General features: G+C 40.8%; 1 protein-coding gene across 1 annotated transcript in view; it reads right to left on the bottom strand.

Annotated features, from left to right (window-relative positions):
- Positions 1-5,110: 5,110 nt before the first annotated feature.
- reps2 (RALBP1 associated Eps domain containing 2) overlaps positions 5,111-18,865 on the bottom strand; it is a 28,086-nt gene continuing 14,331 nt past the window's right edge. The window contains exons 12-20 of the mRNA XM_039607538.1: positions 18,274-18,342; positions 17,883-17,931; positions 17,659-17,795; positions 17,259-17,320; positions 17,054-17,143; positions 12,561-12,647; positions 12,337-12,470; positions 11,043-11,148; positions 5,111-6,484 (exon numbers count right to left, since the gene is read on the bottom strand). Of these exons, the coding sequence (XP_039463472.1) occupies positions 6,416-6,484; positions 11,043-11,148; positions 12,337-12,470; positions 12,561-12,647; positions 17,054-17,143; positions 17,259-17,320; positions 17,659-17,795; positions 17,883-17,931; positions 18,274-18,342 (803 nt within the window). The 3' untranslated portion in view covers positions 5,111-6,415. The remainder of the gene's footprint in view (positions 6,485-11,042; positions 11,149-12,336; positions 12,471-12,560; positions 12,648-17,053; positions 17,144-17,258; positions 17,321-17,658; positions 17,796-17,882; positions 17,932-18,273; positions 18,343-18,865) is intronic.

The following is an 18,865-nucleotide window of genomic DNA, read 5'->3' on the forward strand; positions in this document are numbered from 1 at the left end:
CTTCATGTCATTGTTTTTATTTTGTTTTTAGTTTACCATACAATATTCAGCAGCAGTATCTACCCATTGATAATGATCATATTTGGGAGTAAAAATGACCCATTCTTTAAGTAAGAAGAGCTGCCCCATTGTCAGCCATTGCTGTACTGCTGTTTTATTGGGTGTGTTTTTACCAGTTGGTTTTATGAATTAGGTTTTGATTAGATCCATGCAAAAATGGTCAGGGTTTAATAAAAGCTTTGGGCATATTCAAGTTAAACACCTTACATGTGTTACGTGTCATAGACAGGGTGTTTGCTAACTAGCGGTAAATGGTAAATGGCCTGTATTTGTATAGCACTTTGCTTAGTCCCCAAGGACCCCAACGCACTTTACACTACATTCAGTCATCCAGCCATTCACACACTGGTGATAGCAAGCTACAATGTAGCCACAGCTGCCCTGGGGCGCACTGACAGAAGTGAGGCTGCCGGACACTGGTGCCACCAGGCCCTCTGACCCCCAACACCCTCTGACCACCACCAGTAGGCAACAGGTGTCTTGCCCAAGGACACAACGACCGAGACTGTCGGAGCCGGGGCTTGAACCGGCAACCTTCCGATTACTAGACGAACTGCCAACTCTTGAGCCACGATCGCACTGAATGTTGGGGACATTCAGTGCCTTCATGCCAACCATTATGTTTTTGAGCTTGTGAGTGCATTTGAGCTCCAAAGTGGCTGATGTGCAGTCCTCTATGCCATTCAGCTACGTGTCTGACAAGGCAGATGTCTTCGACTGCAGCTTTCCCCTCGCTCTGCTCAGTTCTCCACCTGCTGCAGATCCTGGTTGATGTGGCCCTGCAGCCAGCAGCAGATCTCACCCAACAAGATGTACCGTTGCCAGCTGCAGTCCAACACACTGGAGTTGGAATACAGTACCAACCTGATCAGCATGCAGGTAACGAAACAGAAGGTGGGATGGGCTGTGTATCTGTGTGCTAAAAATGATGCATTTGTTTCAGTGTTTCACAAGAAGCTCAAACAACACAAACATATTAACCCAAAGTAAGTCATGTTGTTGTTTTTTTTCTTTAGTTCTAGTCTTTAAGTAAATCCAGAGTATTAAAATCTCTTAAATCTAACTTAAGCTTCAGGAACTCTGTTGAAAAAAAAAGACTTGATTTAGTTTATTTGCTGTAGGGATATCCAGCACATTTCCTTCATTCACTATTGTCATACCCCTGTGTAGGTTAATCTTCACTTTTAACTCTGTTTGCAGACCTGACAGCCTTAGCCGAGCTTCATTCACATTTGCTGAATGAGTGTTTAGTTAAATCCCACCAGCTGACGGGGCCAGAATCGACAGAGGTGACAGCTCCAAAGCCTTTCCTGTGGCCTAGCTAATGTCCACACCAGAAGTGCAACCTTTGCAAAGCCCAGCCGCGGACAAAGGCGGGACGAGAGAAGCTCCGTATGTCGTCATCTTTGAGTAATGGTGCTGGAACAAAAGGCCGAACTTGAACAGACAAAAGCTGGTAATCTTTGTTGTGAGAAGAGTCAGCTTTAACTTGAAGTGAGCAGGGGTGATATGGACACAGTTTACTTACCGTGAACTGAGAAAAACGTGCTCTCCACGTCCACAGATCACAACATTAAAACCGCTGACAGGTGGAGTGAGTTATAATATTTTTACAACCTTGGGTCCTGAAATTCATTTTGTATGTTATGTACCACCCACGTGAAAATTCCACCACAAACACTCCCCAGTGGCTCGTGAAGTTTAACAGACAAATTTGCGTTTTATTCCATCCCAACAGAGACACAAACAGAGAAGGCAAGGAAGAGGAACAGGAGAGAGGATTCAAGGCTAAAGCATGACCAGAACGAGACTTTATATTCAAGCAATGTCAATGAAAGTGTATCATAAAAGCTGTATTTTATCATCACAGTGTTCTTGATTTATTTTCTACTTGACGCTACTTCTAAATAAGTTTGGAACCTAACACAATGTCACAATTGAGCTTTTTCAGTTTAATTTGTGCTGGCTCATCTTTTCTGACCTCCTGCCTGTAACCTGGATATCAATCTCACTGCATCATCAGGATTTCTCGCTTCCTTAAAAGCTTCGAGAGGACAGACGAAAGAGGAGGCGGCAGGAGGAGCTATAATCGAGGCTGGATGGGCGTATCTTTTGTGAAGATGTATAAAAAAAGTGGTGCATACAGCAAGGCCCTGCTCTCCTCCTGATGCATGTTTGGAAATGAGACAGCTTTGAATATTATGTACTAAGAGGCATTTCACAGGCACACTTCCTGTTTTATTTTGGAGTCTTCTGTTGCTTTATTTTTCCCACCTCTGATTTCCTGATTGAATCCTCCTGCGTCTTGTTTCTCAGTCACACCTCTGTATATATCCAGTCCTATCTCCCCCTCAGCCTTTTGTTATTCTTTATGTTCTCTGTTCCTTTTTGATATTTTTAAAGTATCAGCCACTGGAGCTGTGGTATCTCACTTAGGTCCTCTGTCGAAGCACCCTATCTATGTCTCGATATGCCTTCATTTGGCTCTTAGTGTCATTTTTATGTCATTAATTTATATGGAGATAAAAATGGAGGCCCAGTTAATTCTCTGTGTTGTGTCTGAGAACACAAAATATTGTCTCCACCTGTAAGAATCATTAATACTAATAAGCACGTGCGGAATAATCAGGCAGCTGCTGTGTAAGTGGGAGACGGTTATTATAAGAGCAGGCTTATACTTAGAGGCAGCACATGGCTGACGCTCAGTTGTCATCTTGAAATGCAAACCAAACACTTTTAAATAGTATTTATAGTTTAGTGAGAATGACTCTCTGTTAAGCCAACTGACTTAATGAATGCACACAGTCCTCTCCCGTTGTATAAGATGAAATAAACCTATAGTGCGGATGGAGTGGCTGTAAGTTGATGCAGCAGGTACCGACATGCAGGATTGTGCCAAATATTGGTTATGGCGCAGAGGAATTACGAGCGTCTTGTTGTCGTCTGGCATCCTGCGTCTGCTTCCCAGACTGAACTCATTTACTCAGGCTCATTCACTTTCTCAGATGCCTCAAAAACTTTCTGCCTTTTTTCCTTGGATTGAGTATCGGTTTCTTTTTTCTATTCCTTAAAAATGCCCCGTGAATTCAATCATGCAAAAGAATTCAGTAAGTATCCGTCTTTTCTTGGTTTCGGTGATAGGCTTAATTTAGTCTTGGAGAAAACTTCACATATTGGAAACAAGTCATAATCAACTACTTACAGGAGAAATTAGAGATGAAATGAGTGACTAAAGCTGGGATCAAACTTGCTTGAGGACTTGCACGTTCCAGAAAATGTGAGGTACTAAATGGGAAACAGCATGGCTAAAACGTGACAAGTGCCGAAAACTGCATTTCTTCTAACGGCCACTTGAGGCAGACTCTGAAAGCGAGTCATTCCCCACAGACTCTGATGTTAAGGCTGCAATGAAAATTACACCCTAGTACAAAAATGGTTTGTGTCTCTATAGCTAAATCCTCTTCATAACAGCAATATCGAGACAGTTTTTTGATATCGTATCCATTTGGATTTTATAGAGGCTTAAAATGAGGGAGGTGGAGCCACTTTGTCTGACACCTGGGACAGGTAGCTGCAGCTAACAGCTGTCTGCTGGGAGTCTCCTCACCAAATTCAGTCACTGAGCTGGAGCTGTTGAATGTTTTGCAGACTTTTAAAAAAAAAAAATCATAGTACCCAAAATCCAGAATTTTTAAATATTCAAAGTGAAAGTAACTATATTTACTCAAATACTGTTTAGTAACATTTTGAGATACTTAGAGTATTTCCAATCTCAGGCAAATAATATACAAGTACTTTATAGATTATGTTTAATATGCTAGCACATGATAAAAAATAAATAATAATGGAAAGTAGATACGATTTTAATTGACTTTATTTTTGATATTTATGTTTTCTAATACTTCTATGCATTTACATAAGTAAAACTTTCAATAAAGTTATTTTCCTTATAGCAGCTTATTTATAACATTGTATTTACTAGTTTTTAGATCTGAGTACCACTTCCACCTCTCTAACAATGTCATTTAGCAACTAAACATATGGCTAAATAGGCAGTCTATATTTCTAGCAAACTACCAAAATGTGACACTTTTGATCATAAGAAGAACTTGATCACAAATCAAAATCATAACAAAGACAAATACCAAATAAGGTATAGTTAGTGGGCTCAGTAGTGTAGGTGAATATGTGAGATGAGAAGTTCTGAATGCCACGAACCAAACGCTCACTAACAAACCAAATGGATGTCTCAGAGAGGGGAGGACTCCAATGACTGAGCTCCAGTGGAGTGCTTTGAAAGAGCACCAGCACACCAGGCCCAGGTGTTGGCTGTGACGCCTCCACTGAGTACCTACAAGAAAAGCTGCCACACAGACAGGAAGGTGGGGCAGAGAGGGTCATCACAACTCGAAGAGTCTGCAGATGACCAAAGTTACTCCAAATTACCCTCATGGGGGGATATGCATTTAGTACCAAATGTTAAGTCAATTTTGCCAAGAACGTTAATCCCAAAGATCACGACTCCTCCTCCTCTGTGGATCACGAATATAAAAAATAGGCTTAGCTAGTGAAACATTTTGTCTGGACCAACATGCCAATTAGCCAACAGGCCAAATGAGCAAGCCAGCATTCTCATCAGCTCCTATAACACATTTGTAACTAATAAAAAACAGATGATGCATGATAATAATAACAGTCAGAGGAGCTATTAGAGACGCGAGTGCGGCACATGACTGAGAAAGCGGCCCATCTGCGGGTGGTGTGTCTTTAATGAGAGCCAAGTGTGTCAGAGGATATTTTGGGATGGCAGCAGCAGAGGGTCTGGGAATACAGCCATCAGCGGTGATCTGGGTGACCCTCGGTTGTTGTGTCTGTGTGACAGAAAAGCTCTGCTGCTTTGTGACTGCCAGAAAGTTAGGACAGCTGCCCGTTTGATCTCTCCTGCCCTCATACCCAAGATGTGATAACTGCTTCTCAGACATCTGTTTATACATCCATATTTAGTGGAGCTGTTGAGGCATCTTTATACAGCAAACCAGTGGTAATAAAATCATTTCAAGCAACAAAAATAGACTTTATTGATTAGTTCCATTGTAGTCTTAAGACCAGAGCTCAGTTGTGCACAATTTCAGATTCATTTACATTCTCACATAAGTTTAACACAATCATGCAGTTTCAGGCATGCCATCTCACATTTCAGCCATCTCATTATCACCATCATGACCCAACAGTAGTGTGAAAAAAAGCAATAAACACATGACCATGCCTGCTTTTTCAGCCAGTCTCCAAATCTATCATGACTATTAGATGATTATTGTGCTTATTATTTTATTTTTTAGCCGCTTATACTGATTTGGGTTTTGCTTTTTTTAGCCTTCAATATTAGAAAAATCATTATACCAGCTGATTGGCTGTTTAGAAAAAAACAATCTTGCCAATAGCAGATGTAGATTTTTACTAAGGAAAAGGGAATTTACGAAATCACAATTATTATGAAGAATAACTGTTGAGATTGTGAAATCTTTTTTTTAAACAGATAATCATCAAGGCCAACTCTGCATGATAACAAACATAAAGATGTCAGGCAACATTTACATCAAACATGTAGCAACTTCACATGAAAATGCTCATATTACATACAAATCCAGTGTCGACATTCGTCACATGTGCCATGGATACAGTCCTTCAGAACACACGCTTAAAAGGTTTTGTTTAATCAAATTCATTCCACATCTAATGTTTTATTTTTTTGCCATCCTTTGAAATGTGCACTTTTATTTTTCCTTCCAGTGCAAACAGCGTAAGAATGAGAACGCAATCTGTAGCACCATCGCTTGTTTTATTGTGTGCGTGTATGTGGATATACATGAAATGTGGTACGTAGAAAAACATGAAATCTGAGAGGATGGGCCGGACAGAAAATTGATTTTTCATAATCATGGAAAGATGTGCAAACACGTCCTGTAAACCATAAAAGATTTATGAGAGAACCTAACAGTGAATCACAACACAAATAAGTTAGAAAGTCATAAAGAAAACATTGTACATGTGCATATTATACAGTGATTAAAAACACATGGTTTAGTCCTGCAGAGCATCTTTAACCATAATGCAAACAAACACATGGACTCGAGCTGGAGCTGATAATTCAAGAAGAGTAACATCCCTGTCCGTTGAGTCAAAAATGCACTTTGCTTCCATCGTCAGCCCTTTTACTTTTATTCAGTGTTCATAAAAAAAAAAAAAAACAGACAACCACTTGTGTCTTGGCTCAAAAATTTGTGTTTAATAGAGAAACTGATGCACGCCCCTGTGACAGAACGGGAAGGTGACTCCGATCAGACTTCAGGCTCAGTCATGTCGAAGCCAGAGGCCGCAGGAGCTCCAGCTGGGACTCCAAGGTGACCCTCTCCTTATGAACCACCTGCAGCCAAGCAAAAGAAAACATGACCTCTGATCGCTGCAGTCTGAACAAGAGATGCACCTCAGGCGGTAATGACATTATTTGCTTTGTTTTCTGTGGTGACGACGGCCAAGAACAAGGTTGAAATCTGGCCAACGGCCCCAAAAGGTCACAATGTTAATTACTACAAAATATGAAAGTGCTGGAAAAAAACATGAACAGCTCGCAAAGATTTGAGATATAAGATGACTTTTACAAATCGTAGAACGAAGCAGGGAACATTAACTAAAATCAGGATTATTAATGTGTTCCCTGCAGGCAAATGGTAGAATGGTAGCTTCTGGCTTTCGATGCAGTTGATTGCAGTTTTAAACTGTGATAAATGTGTTTTTCAGCCCTGAAAGCTTCATGTGGATATGAAGAAAAATATCATGGTGCAAAATTCATGTGCACATCATATTTTCAGGGCCTGTGAATTAGAAATTATTCATGGTATGAGGTAAAATTTTGCATGCCTTTATTAAATAGAAGAAAAAAAAAACTGAGGGCATGAATGGGAAATACAGGATCTTTGTGAGCCCTAGTTCACATTAAGAAACATCAGAGCAGTATTACAGCAAACATTTTGTGTTAATATCCCCGAAACAGAAACGTACAATAACATAAACGACCATTCTTTGAACCCAAAGATTTCAAAGAACAATTAAAAGTTACACTTTGAAACACAAAACACTGCAGACAGACCAATTACTGACTTTTCCGTCCATCACGGGCACGGTGGAAAACAAAGGCTGTCGCGGCAGCCTGCTTTTATTACTGGATTATTGTGTCAAACTGCGCCCGCTAACAGCTTGTGTCAGACCTCTGTGCAGATTCTCCGGTGTGCTACTCCCGTGAAAACTTTGGGCAGCTTAGTGTTTAAAATAAATCACTGATTTTGGAATTATTTTCTTTGATGTATGCGTTTTTCCTGCATGGCGCCCAATCACATGCCTTCTCCCAGACCTTGTGAACCCCTGCACAAAATATGGAACTGATTATGTGAGCGGAGAGTATGTACAGCATTAATATTTGGAATCTGACCTTGTCACTCCCAACATTAAAGCACAAAGCTCTGCACAGCATGGAGGGGGAGAGACGATAATAACTTGCCCCCAGGGAGAGGGTATACTGCAATAAGAGTATAGCAGGAGAGTTAAGTTGACTGCCTGTTTGCTATGGTGTGTGTGTAACATGATTAATCCCCTCAAGTGGCCTCTAATATTCATTACATCCCCAATATGAAGGTGTTGGACAGAACGAGGGAAACTCCCTCACTAATGTTAAGACTAAGAGTGTAGCTAAGGAAAGTTTACAGTTTGCCACCTCAAGACTGAGTGAATGTGGAATATGTACAGCATTAATATCTGGAATTTAGGCCCTGACCTTGTCGCTCCCTAAAAGAGAGCACAAAGCTCTGCACAGCAGGAGAAAGGGGAGTGAACACAATAAGTGCCCCCCAGGGAGAGCGTACACTGCCATGTGAGTATAGCAGTGGACTCAAGACTCAACAATGTAAAAAGATTAATCCCCTGAAGTGGCCCCTAATGTTCATTACACCCCCAAAAATGTGAACTGAGCACAATAGGATTCCCCCACTCTCAGTGCTGTACCAGCTGTAGGCCTGAAAGCTTAAGATTTACCCTGAAGGTGGCAACAGAAGAAAGGTCACAAGGTCAGTTCTGATGTGAACGTGGAAAATAAACAGAATTAATATTAGACACTTATTTTTTGGTGTCTCTCCCCACTCTGCACTAGAGTAAAGGTCATAAGGTCACTGATATATTGAGTTGAATGCATTGCACTTATTAGACTGTGGTGGTAATGGATAGTGCATGAAAAGCTAACATTTTGGCTTGAGGTTGGTGCTCAAATGGAAAAGATTTTCCATGAGACCTACAGTTAAACTGGAAATTCAGACTAATAGCATTGCTGGTGGATCATATCTATCCAGGCTAAACTTGATTAGGCCTGCACCTGCCAACGTATCTTCACTGAACATCAACATTCTTAACGTATCAGATGAAAACTTCATCGGAATTAACAGATATTTTGGAATATTTATGCACTTCCTTCTCTGGGATAAATCAAAACCCCGACTGGATTTTGTGTTGCATGCAAGTGCTGCTCAGTTGGACAAATTTCCTGAGTTAAGAAGTTGTTCCTCTAACTTTATTATGCTCACGTGCCTATTATCGTTTTGTTTTATGTCACTTAAAAACTAAAATGACTCGTGTCTTTTATGTATATGTCCCACTATAGTATAAATTACAGTCTTGAAAAAGAACGTTTTCACACGACTCTGCATTTCTGTGAAAAACTAAATACATGCCATGATTCAGCAGCTTGTAAAAACACCTTTATCAGCAATAACTTGACGTAATCACTTTCTGTATGACTTTATCAGTGCCTTACATCACTGTGGAGGAATTTTGGCAAACTCATCTTTACAGCTTTGCTTCATTTCATTCAGGTTTGCAGGCACTTGTTTATGCACGCCGTTGCAGGCAGGTTGAGGTCTGGGCCACTGCAACCACATGATTCTTTTCTTTTTCAGCCATTCGGTTGCAGTTTTGCTGCAGTGCATGGGCTCAACGCCCTTTTACATGATCCAGTTTTAGCCAAACTTTAGCTGTGGGGACACAGCCATTTATCTCTAGAATATTTTGATATACAGAGAAATTCACGGTTGTCTCAACGACGGCAGAGTGCTCAGGTCCTGCGGCTGCAAAACAACCCCAAATCATCACGCATCCCCCACCATGCTCGACAGGTGGTGTGAGGTGTTTATGCTGATGTGCTGTGTTTGCTTTTCTCTAAACGTAGTGCTGTGCGTTATGGTCAGACATGTCCATTCTGTCGGTCCAAAGGACGTTGTTCATGAAGTTTTGTGGTTTGTTCAGATGCACCTTTGCAAACCTAAGCTGTGCTGCCATGTTTTGCAGTTTCTCTGAGAATTGCTTAGTCTGAGCTTGTGGTGAATTTACTCAGATGTTGACTGCGGCATTGTGGTAACACGCCCAAATTCTCCAGACCATCAAATTGTTAAAATGTCTGCGTTTACAGAGCTGTTCACACTTGATTAGTGATGATTATTTAATCAAGAGTATTTGATTAGCAGCACCTGGCTGCTACTTACCCTCATGGAAAGATGTACTCAGTATTTCACAGGACTGCACAAAATCCTGTGAAATATATTTTATGTCCATATATATGCCTATTGGTCATGGTTTTCAGTCATTTTTATACATAAAGGACTTAAATCATTTCTATCAACTGATACTGGTCTATCTAATGGTTACCACCTAATATTACAAAGTAAATGTAGGAAGATTCTCAATTAAAAATTTCCTATGATCAGGCAAATATTTATTTTCATCAGCCATGTTTCTCAGCAACACTCCTAACCAGATTTTCTGACTTTTCAAGCAGGCGTTCATGTGACTTTTCCCTGTCAGAAACTTGTTTATCCAGTGATTCTGACAACATATTAATCCACCCTTCATTTGTGGATATTTTTTGTTAAAACTTTCTTGAACTGCCTTTGTAAAAAGTCAAGTCTTCCTTTCCATCCAGCCTTCCTTCTGTCCCCCCCCCCCACACACACACACACACCCTGTTGTAGTTGGATGCCTGACCGGCCCAGGCTATATTTTGAAGAAGACAGTTGTGAATGCCAGTGGCTGTTTGGTATTTCAACAAGGCTGGAGTCTATATAAAGACACATATGCCTTTCTCTGCAGAATTCCACAGATACTTTGAGGACGTGGGAGAATTAGAACGAATAAATATCATTCCAGATGACCTTTCACGAAGGGAAAGGAAACATAAATCCTTGAAATCTGAGAACAAAATAGCCTCTTTGCATGATATTTTAAGATGTTACAAAGTAGGTCCTTTGTTGGTAGCATTCTTCTCCTTTTTATTCCTTTTCCTCTGTTGTATTAAAGCTATAAAAGCCCTGCATGGTAGCGTGAAGGTTCCGCTCCTGGATCATTTATGAGGAGAATGACAGGCATGCAGCATGTGCTCCAAATGTGAGTGAGTGTGTGTGCCACGGGCAGATCACCAATGCAAACAGCCAAGTCTTTGCCATTAGTTCAGCTATGACTGATGGGCAAAGGAGGGCAGACAGTTGAGCTTGGGGCTTTTCACAGAGTTGGACCGGCGGGAGCGTTTTGCTGTCAGCAGCAAAAGAGCAGAACTCAACTTCTGACACACGTTTGAGGGGATTTTGAAACCGAGTTAACTTGAACACTACCACGCTCTTGTGGCTGCAGCTGAAATGCAATGTTTAGTACTTCTGTTGTTTAATTGAACTGTCAGAGTTAAAAGTACACTGTAGTTTTGTGTCTCAAGCGAGCACCCTTTATATGTGTTTTCTAAGCACTGCAGGGCTGGTTTTCCCATTTCCCAGAGTCCTGAAGGAGGTGGAGGGCAGGGAATGTGAGAAAGTTGCAAATGGGCACACACTGCTACAGCAAAACCCAAGTGGTATATACAAAGTGTCATGAGCCCAAAAAATACCATATGGACTAACCTTAAGTTGCTGCTGGAGTTCGCTATTAAGGCGTGTCAGCACAGCATTGGTTTCCCTGTTCTTACGGATAGCCTGCTGGATCTCCTTCTTCTGTCTGGGCAGCAGTCTGAAAGAATTTCATACAGTTTTTATTTGCTATTAAATAAAATTTTAAGGTGAATAAAACAGCATGGCATGGCTATAACAATCTCCAGTTCTTTAGCTTATCAGAGGTTTGGACTTTGCACGTCAGAAGAATAAGACCAGTTGCAGGGGTCACTGCAACTAGGAGGCCTCTGCTGTTATTGATGATCACCGTGTATCACACTGACAGTTTCAATGAGCAGTCCGGTCAATAAGGAGACAGAAGCACACATGCTAGAGTCATTATAGTGAGTTAGGGTGTGCCTTAATGTCTGGTGAATTCCCCTCTTTGGGTGGGTTTCATGGGTTTTACGATCACTTAAGAGCATGTAGGTACTTTTAAGAAGCTCTTTGACCTGCATTAACTCATTTTCCTGGGCACTTGAGGTAGCGCAACAAGCTGTAAACATTGGTATATTTTACTCATAAAGTTTACAAGAACTTTGCATGCAGTGACCTTTAAAGCTTAAAACAAAAACTGCAGTTTTACCAATTTCAGACTGGCTCCAAAAGTCAGTCACCTTAAAGTTGTGTTACAATGCTCTGAAAAGAACATGTTTACAGTCTGACAGAAAAAGGCTTTTTTGGTTCGGTTGTTTTTATAATTTACCTGTTTTGCTTCTCGTAGGACTTAAAGTTATTAGCATAGCTGCTTTGACACCTTTCAGTCCTTTGCTAGGCCCCACTTGATCTAATTTGAGCCAGTGAGCTGGATCTGTCCACTATGTGTTTGTTATGCGAGTGTCTTCTGAAGGTTTTTTTTTAATGGTTTAATAAATAAACGTTAAAACCTGTTGGTCATTAAATGCAATGCTGGTTTACGGCACTTCCATGTTGGCTTCACATTTTAAGACCTAGAAGCATCAATGGTCACTGCTGGCTCCAAAAAAATGCTTAAGTTGAGGCTTCAAAATACAGAATCCAAAATTAATGAGTGACAGTCTATCTTTGACATACAGTCTGTAGGCTAACACATTAAAAAAAACCTTGACAGTTTTCTGTCGGTTTATCACTGCAACCAGCAATTTATGTAGTTATTCTCTTATATAAAGCAATAACTACACCAAATTTATCATAGGTTAGTGTTCCTGGCTACATTTTAACCACTGCTAAAAGTTTTAGCTATTTTTAGCCAAAGTGATCAGTGTCACAAGTTAAATGTTTGACTAACTTTTGAGGAGGTTTAGCAGGAGGAGGAAATGGCACCGCTGGCGGAGGTACAGTCTCCAGGTTTTGGCTCTCTGGGAGATATTTCCTGCGAACTGGCTTCTGTGGAGGTTGATTGTGAGAGGCGGCAGTCATGTCCTGAAACCATAACAGATGAAAAGATAGAATTATTGTAAGAAAGACACTGACTGTTACACAAGAGGAGTGGCTTATGTGAGCAGTCCTGACCTGTTTTGAAGGATTCGTCAAGTCCTCAGTGCTGAGCCCAAATCGGGAGTGTGGCCCCTGATCTTCAGGTTTCACACTGCTCTCCTCCTAAAGGCAATAAACCGAAAAACTTGGCTTGGACGTTTGCCATGTAAGATAGATGATAAAAGATCTATTCCTCCACGGAGAAAAGAGTGTTGATGCCATGATGAGGTGAATTAAATTGAGAGAGGAGCTATAAAGAGGCAGAAAGAAATGTGTTGGCCCTGACCGTGTATAAATCAGCACCTTCCCTGCAGGGATTGCGATGTAGGGCTCTCCAGACATGGCCTGCTCAGGGGCAGCCATGATGGATTACTTTGCTTTTATTGCACCGCCTTGCTGCCTTATTCCTTTGTTTTAAGATGTTTAATGTGTCACCACATGCTTTTTAGGGCAAAAGTGTGAGGACAGGCCCTAGTTTTGTGAAAGTTGAAGGCATTTCTTACAACCTTTCCCATCTGTTAATGTTGGATTTAGTGAATTTGATCCGCTAATTTGTCCGGACTGCAGTCTTCACTGTGGCGGCAGCGGGCTTTCGTGATGCTTTAAGCAGGCTCCTGTTGTAAATTGTACCCAAGAAACCTAAAAATGCATTTTGCTCAGAAACACCAACTGACTTTCAAATAAATGGCCCAGAGATTCACTGCTCCATTGGACGCGAAACACAGCCACAGCATGGAAACATACAGACGCTGTAGTAGTTGCTACAGCGGCAAAAAAACCACAGGAGAACCATAAGCAGAGTGTGTGGTCACATCAGCTGCAAAGGCTGGTATTAAAGAAGTGCCATCAGTGTCAGTTTCTAGAGCGTGCATTTTTAAAACTTTCCTCATTCAACTGGAATATTTAAGAGCAATAAGACAAAGGAAGCTTATTCAAACCAGAGGAAACAAAACACAAACTGGACACAACAAATGAATCAAAAACAGACAACTTTAACCTGTCCAACTTTCTGTCTGAACGTATTAATGCATGCACAGTGTTGGGAAGCATGTATTCCACTCCAGATTACAGAATACATGCCCCAAAATGTATTTTGTAACGTATTCCGTTATGTTACTCAATAAGAGTAACGTAATCTGAATACTTTGGATTACTTTATATATTGTCAAACCTTTTACAACTACATAAATGAACCATTGCTGTGTGATTTATTACTATTACTGAAGGTTACTCGCCATACCAATACCAACTAGGTTTTTAAATCTTAATATAAAATGAGTAACAGTAGGGTGGACATTAGGTAAGCCTGCACTTTTTGCAGCGATCTCCTATAGAAAACTATTCCGCGCGTATATAAAACAGGTCCGCCAGGGACCTCTGGCTAATACGTTGGCTTCTGTGTCGGGCTCGTAACCGAAAACTAGCTCTACTTTGTTGTCTGGGTCAATGTTTCTAGCGAGAGACAGAGAGAGGGGTTGAAAGGCTGCTCCAACGGAACTTATTGTTTCGGAGGAAAACACGAACATAGTGTACAGACGAGTCTTACAACTGGGCTACACTGCCCATGAGGCTACATTCTTCAGGGCTATGCCTGTAACACTCTGCCTATTGCCTTCATATTAAATAATTTTTTGAACAATAATTTTTAAAAATAGGTCTTCACGTCATTATGCGGGTCGCAAGTAGAGGTGACATGGGCCGCAAGCTTGACACAGGCATTAGAGCCTCTTAATGCGTGTTTTGTTTGGGTTTCCACCAGTGTGGAATTACCAGAAATAGAGAGGGGACAGCCTAACATATGAAACAGGAAAAGACCGCCCTGTACCACCTTTTTAAACGGTAACTGTAACGGAATACAGTTACTCATATTTTGTATTTTAAATACGTAACGCCGGTACATGTATTCCGTTACTCCCCAACACTGTGCATGCAATGGATCAGCTGGACTCTCTCCACTCCTGGAAGAGACCAGTGGACCTTGGTAAGCATGGATAATAACTGAAATGACAGATATGTTAATATGTTCTAATGTGGCAATAACATAGACTGTACGTAAAAGATGGACATGGTTACAGTGACGCCACCCACTGGTTTGTTAACTACAAATCTCTCACTCGCAAAGTCTGTGGCTCAGTCACAAAGCAGGCCCACCCTAAAAATTATCCCTGATTTTGTCTCTTGTTTAACTTAAATCTAACAAGTGAGACATAAAACGTGACATCAAAGCTTTTACTGACCTCACAGATCAAGTTTACCATTAGGGTCGCTTCTCATAGGCTTTCAGAAAATAACTAAATAACAATATCAGTACTTCATACATATGCTGCTGTGGTTATTTCGAGAGACAGGCCATATACACTACATATACAGGCCTCATTCCTCCCTCTCGTTTTCTCTTTAGTGCGGTGACCACCCGTTTTTCACCACATTTAGGGCTACTTTTTTTCAGCACATACTCACTGTAATACTCATTACAGAATATAGCCTGTAATACAGTAAGTAATGAGTGATTTCAGACATAGCCATGCACTTTAACTTTAAATTAAACTGCTCCCATGAGTTCCCCACAAAAGCAGGTGTCAAAATATTCACACTTAACTCAAGACTGACATGTTTTATGTAAAAGGAAGTTATTTTTAAGGACGCTTATAGTTCACTGATTTACAATGCCTCTCTGAGGAGCTTTGGCTGGTGTGGATTTCTATTTGCCTTACTAAGTGAGAAATGTACATATTATAGCTACCTTTGGGATGATCTACTGCAGCTGGTTTTAATTAAGTAAAACACCATGTGGGGAGACAGAGATGGCCATGCTCTAACGTGATGGGGAGGAGAAGAAGGAGTAATGGATCCAGGTCAGAGTGAGAGTAATGAAAGGGGACCTTAAAGACAAGTGATTACAAAGACAGAAGTTAGAACTGAGTCATTTACAGCAGTGGTCCCCAACTTTTTTTGCGCCACGGACCAGTTTATGTATGACAATGTTCACAGACAAGCCTTTAAGGTGTTGCGGATAAATACATCAAAATAAAACCAGTACCGGTACAAAAAAAGAAGAAGATTTATTTATAACACACGGGTAAAGACCCAGGGAAACAGAGTTAACGATAAAAACAATTTAAAAAATAACGATAAAAACCAATAAAACCATAAATTTCAACTCTCACAGCCCTGTACCAAGCGACTCATGGACCGCTACCGGTCCGTGGCCCGGGGGTTGGGGACCGCTGATTTACAGCATTCAAAAACTAGAAAACCCCCCACATCCACACCAAAATGTGGGCAGATGCTGGGCTGAAAACAGACCAATAACAAATCTAATCTATGCACATTGTGACCCTTCAGTTTCACATTTTTAGCATGTCACAAAAACTGACACTTCAAGCACATCTTGTCTAATGAAGAGTATGATTTAGAACACACAACACCTGATGCGAGGGGCAGTACTGAAGCAGGAGCTGCTCTGCATTTTGACCCAAAAACTACATGTGATTTGTGAAATTAAAGCCAGAGGTTTGGACGCCGTAAAGACAGAAAAAGCTGCCAAAATTGCTTCACTCCCACAAGAAAAACAAATACTGTACAAAGCTGTGCAAATACAATAACCTTTGAGAAAGGAATGGGGATTTTTTTTCACCTGCAGTTCCAGGAAATGTAGTGCAGTAAAATACAGTACTTTTCCATGTGCACACAGCGTTGATTATGGCTGTGGGGTGTGCAGCTCATTTAAACAAACACACACATTGATAAAAGTACCAAATGCACCACAGTAATTAGCGTTTGTGTTATTTATCATACGGCAGTAGTGAAGTTTATAAAGCGATTCATTAGAAAGCAACCACAAAATCAGCTCAGTTTTACAAGCAGCACATGTTCTGAAGGATACGCAGGATTCTGAAGTGAGGATACTTCCTAATATGGTGCTTACCCATGATTTTTAGATTAGGCTTCCTACTGAAGGAAGAGGAAATGTCTAAGTTGTCAGAATATGCAGAAGTACAAAAATGACAAAGAGAAAAAGGAAGTGCTCTTCCTGAGAGGATGCAGGAGTATTTCAAAATAAAAAAATGATGAGCAGAACCATCGGTTTAATTTATTACAAACCTTTCAGCATTTTCACGGGCCCTTAAAGCCAACTATCATTAAAAACTTCCTGAAAGGAGCGACTCGTGTATTGCATTCAATTCAGTCTGAATGTAACTTGCTTTAAGAAACTGGAAACTCTTTGAGTAGTACCGCCTTCTCAGGAAGGATTTTTAACAAATACACAATTTAGGCCTTAAAAATCCATCTAATTTTCACACACTTTCATGTACACTTCTGTCAACCTTTTCATTACTTTGTGTCTTGTAATAGAAACTCATACTTTTCCCAAGCACGTCTTTGATGACACTTCACAACTTTATATATATAAAGTTGTGAAGTGGAAAATGGTGACATTTCTTTTTGTAACTGCAATTTGTGTTGCTGTTTGCTACATTTGCAAATTCCCACTGAAACAAAGGTAGAGGTTCAGGTTTAATGCTTACCTCTTCTCTGAAGTGACTGAAGTCAGCAAAGTTTGGCTGCTGCACTTTACTCTGGACGGATTTCTCCGACGTGCCGATAAAATGAGTAACCTGACAGGAAAGAAGATTTCTGTCACTTTTAATCTGAGAAAAATTTATGTTGTTGTATTGCTTTGCTCACTAGCATGCAGTAATACTGTCAAAATCATAATCAAACAGGAATTACCTGCGAAGCTGTCGGTCTAGGAGGGAGGGCTGGAGGAGGCAGCAACCATCCACTTTTTACTCCTGGAATCCCAAATGAAAAGCTTACATTGCAATGATGTCATACCCCTGCTTTGCTCCCAGGATACAGATTTCCCTCCTTAAACTCAAATATACACATTCATAACCGCAAACTGAATGGCTCTCTTGTGAGTCTCTCACCTTTCAGACTGAACACTGAAAACCACGCATCACCATTTCTGCTTTTGTTCCCCGTAAAACGGGAACTGCAATAAACAACGCATAATAACTCAGTTGCTAAACACACTGCTGCTCCCAGCTGTTTGTGCTTCTCACCTTCCGTATTGCAGAGATAATATGATGGGAGGAGCTGGGTGATAGTGTGGATAAGCAGATCATACCTGGAGCGCCCTGCTGGAAGAGCTTATTGAGGTCCAGCGATGAGGCCCTGGAGTGGGTCTTCTGGGGTCGAGGGGGAGGGGTGGGTGGCTCCTCGGCCTTCTTCATAGCGTCTTCGATTGAAGTGCTGGAGTAGGACCTGGAGGTCACACGGATGAGAAAATGCAATAATGGTTAATGAGCAGCTCAAGTTTAATCATTTTAGCTGGAGTGGGTTCATTGTCACCTTGGTCTTGTTTTTGTCTTCATCTGTGGGTCCAGATCTTGAGGCGGTTCTGTAAGAAAGACGAATACTAATAAGTGTGCTCATTTTCAATCAATCATCTGTAGGCAGATAATAACCACCAGGGTTACTTTTTATTTTTATCTTGCACCAAAAAGATATCTTACATCTAGCCAGGAGAGTGTCGTGCACTTAGAAAACGCAACCAAATCACAACAAACAAGCATTTTCACTGAAGCAGACAAAAGAGGAAAGATCCCCAACTCAGAGAAAGTACTGAGAGCAGTGAGGTAAACCCCAGCAACCCGAGCTCATCTGAAACTTACAGCACATGATGTACTTTTACACAGGAACAGAGAAATCTCCCCCATGCTAAGGGAAGGGTTAGTTTCACCTGGCCGCTCAGGAAAAGCACCGAGCTGAAGAGTTTCTTTGTCTTGAGATGTCGCGAGCATCTTCACATCTGTAGACACAGTAAAAAAGAAAGATCATAAATGACAATGCAACAAAGAAAAGTGTTTTTTTCCCCACATTTAAAAACTCTGATAAGCAATAAAGACATTTTGCCTTAACTCTGCTTAGACTAATAATGTCTTCATACACACTCGGCCCCCAAGGGCACACTCTGAAACACCCGTGCATCAAGAGCATATCAGAGCAGCATTTACTCACTACTTAAGAAATTATAGTTCACTGAATAGATTTGTTTTATTTCAGTATTGCATAAACTGAGATCTTTTTTTGGACTAAGAAATAACATATGTTAGCATTCTCTCTCTGCTTTTGTTTATTCTTAGAGGATGAGTGGGATAACAGACATGTATTGTCCTTTTGTTTGTTAGTGTAAGGAAATTACCATACTTACTGTATGGTGGATTTATTTCTGTGCGCATGGCTTGGAGAGAAGAAGTACTGAAAGAGCACCATGGGCTTTTTTGAGTACCATTATCCCAGTTACTATAGTGTTATACCTTTAGGAGAGTACC

This window comes from Oreochromis aureus, linkage group 23 (genome assembly GCF_013358895.1).
Source record: "Oreochromis aureus strain Israel breed Guangdong linkage group 23, ZZ_aureus, whole genome shotgun sequence".
Taxonomy (NCBI): Eukaryota; Metazoa; Chordata; class Actinopteri; order Cichliformes; family Cichlidae; genus Oreochromis; species Oreochromis aureus.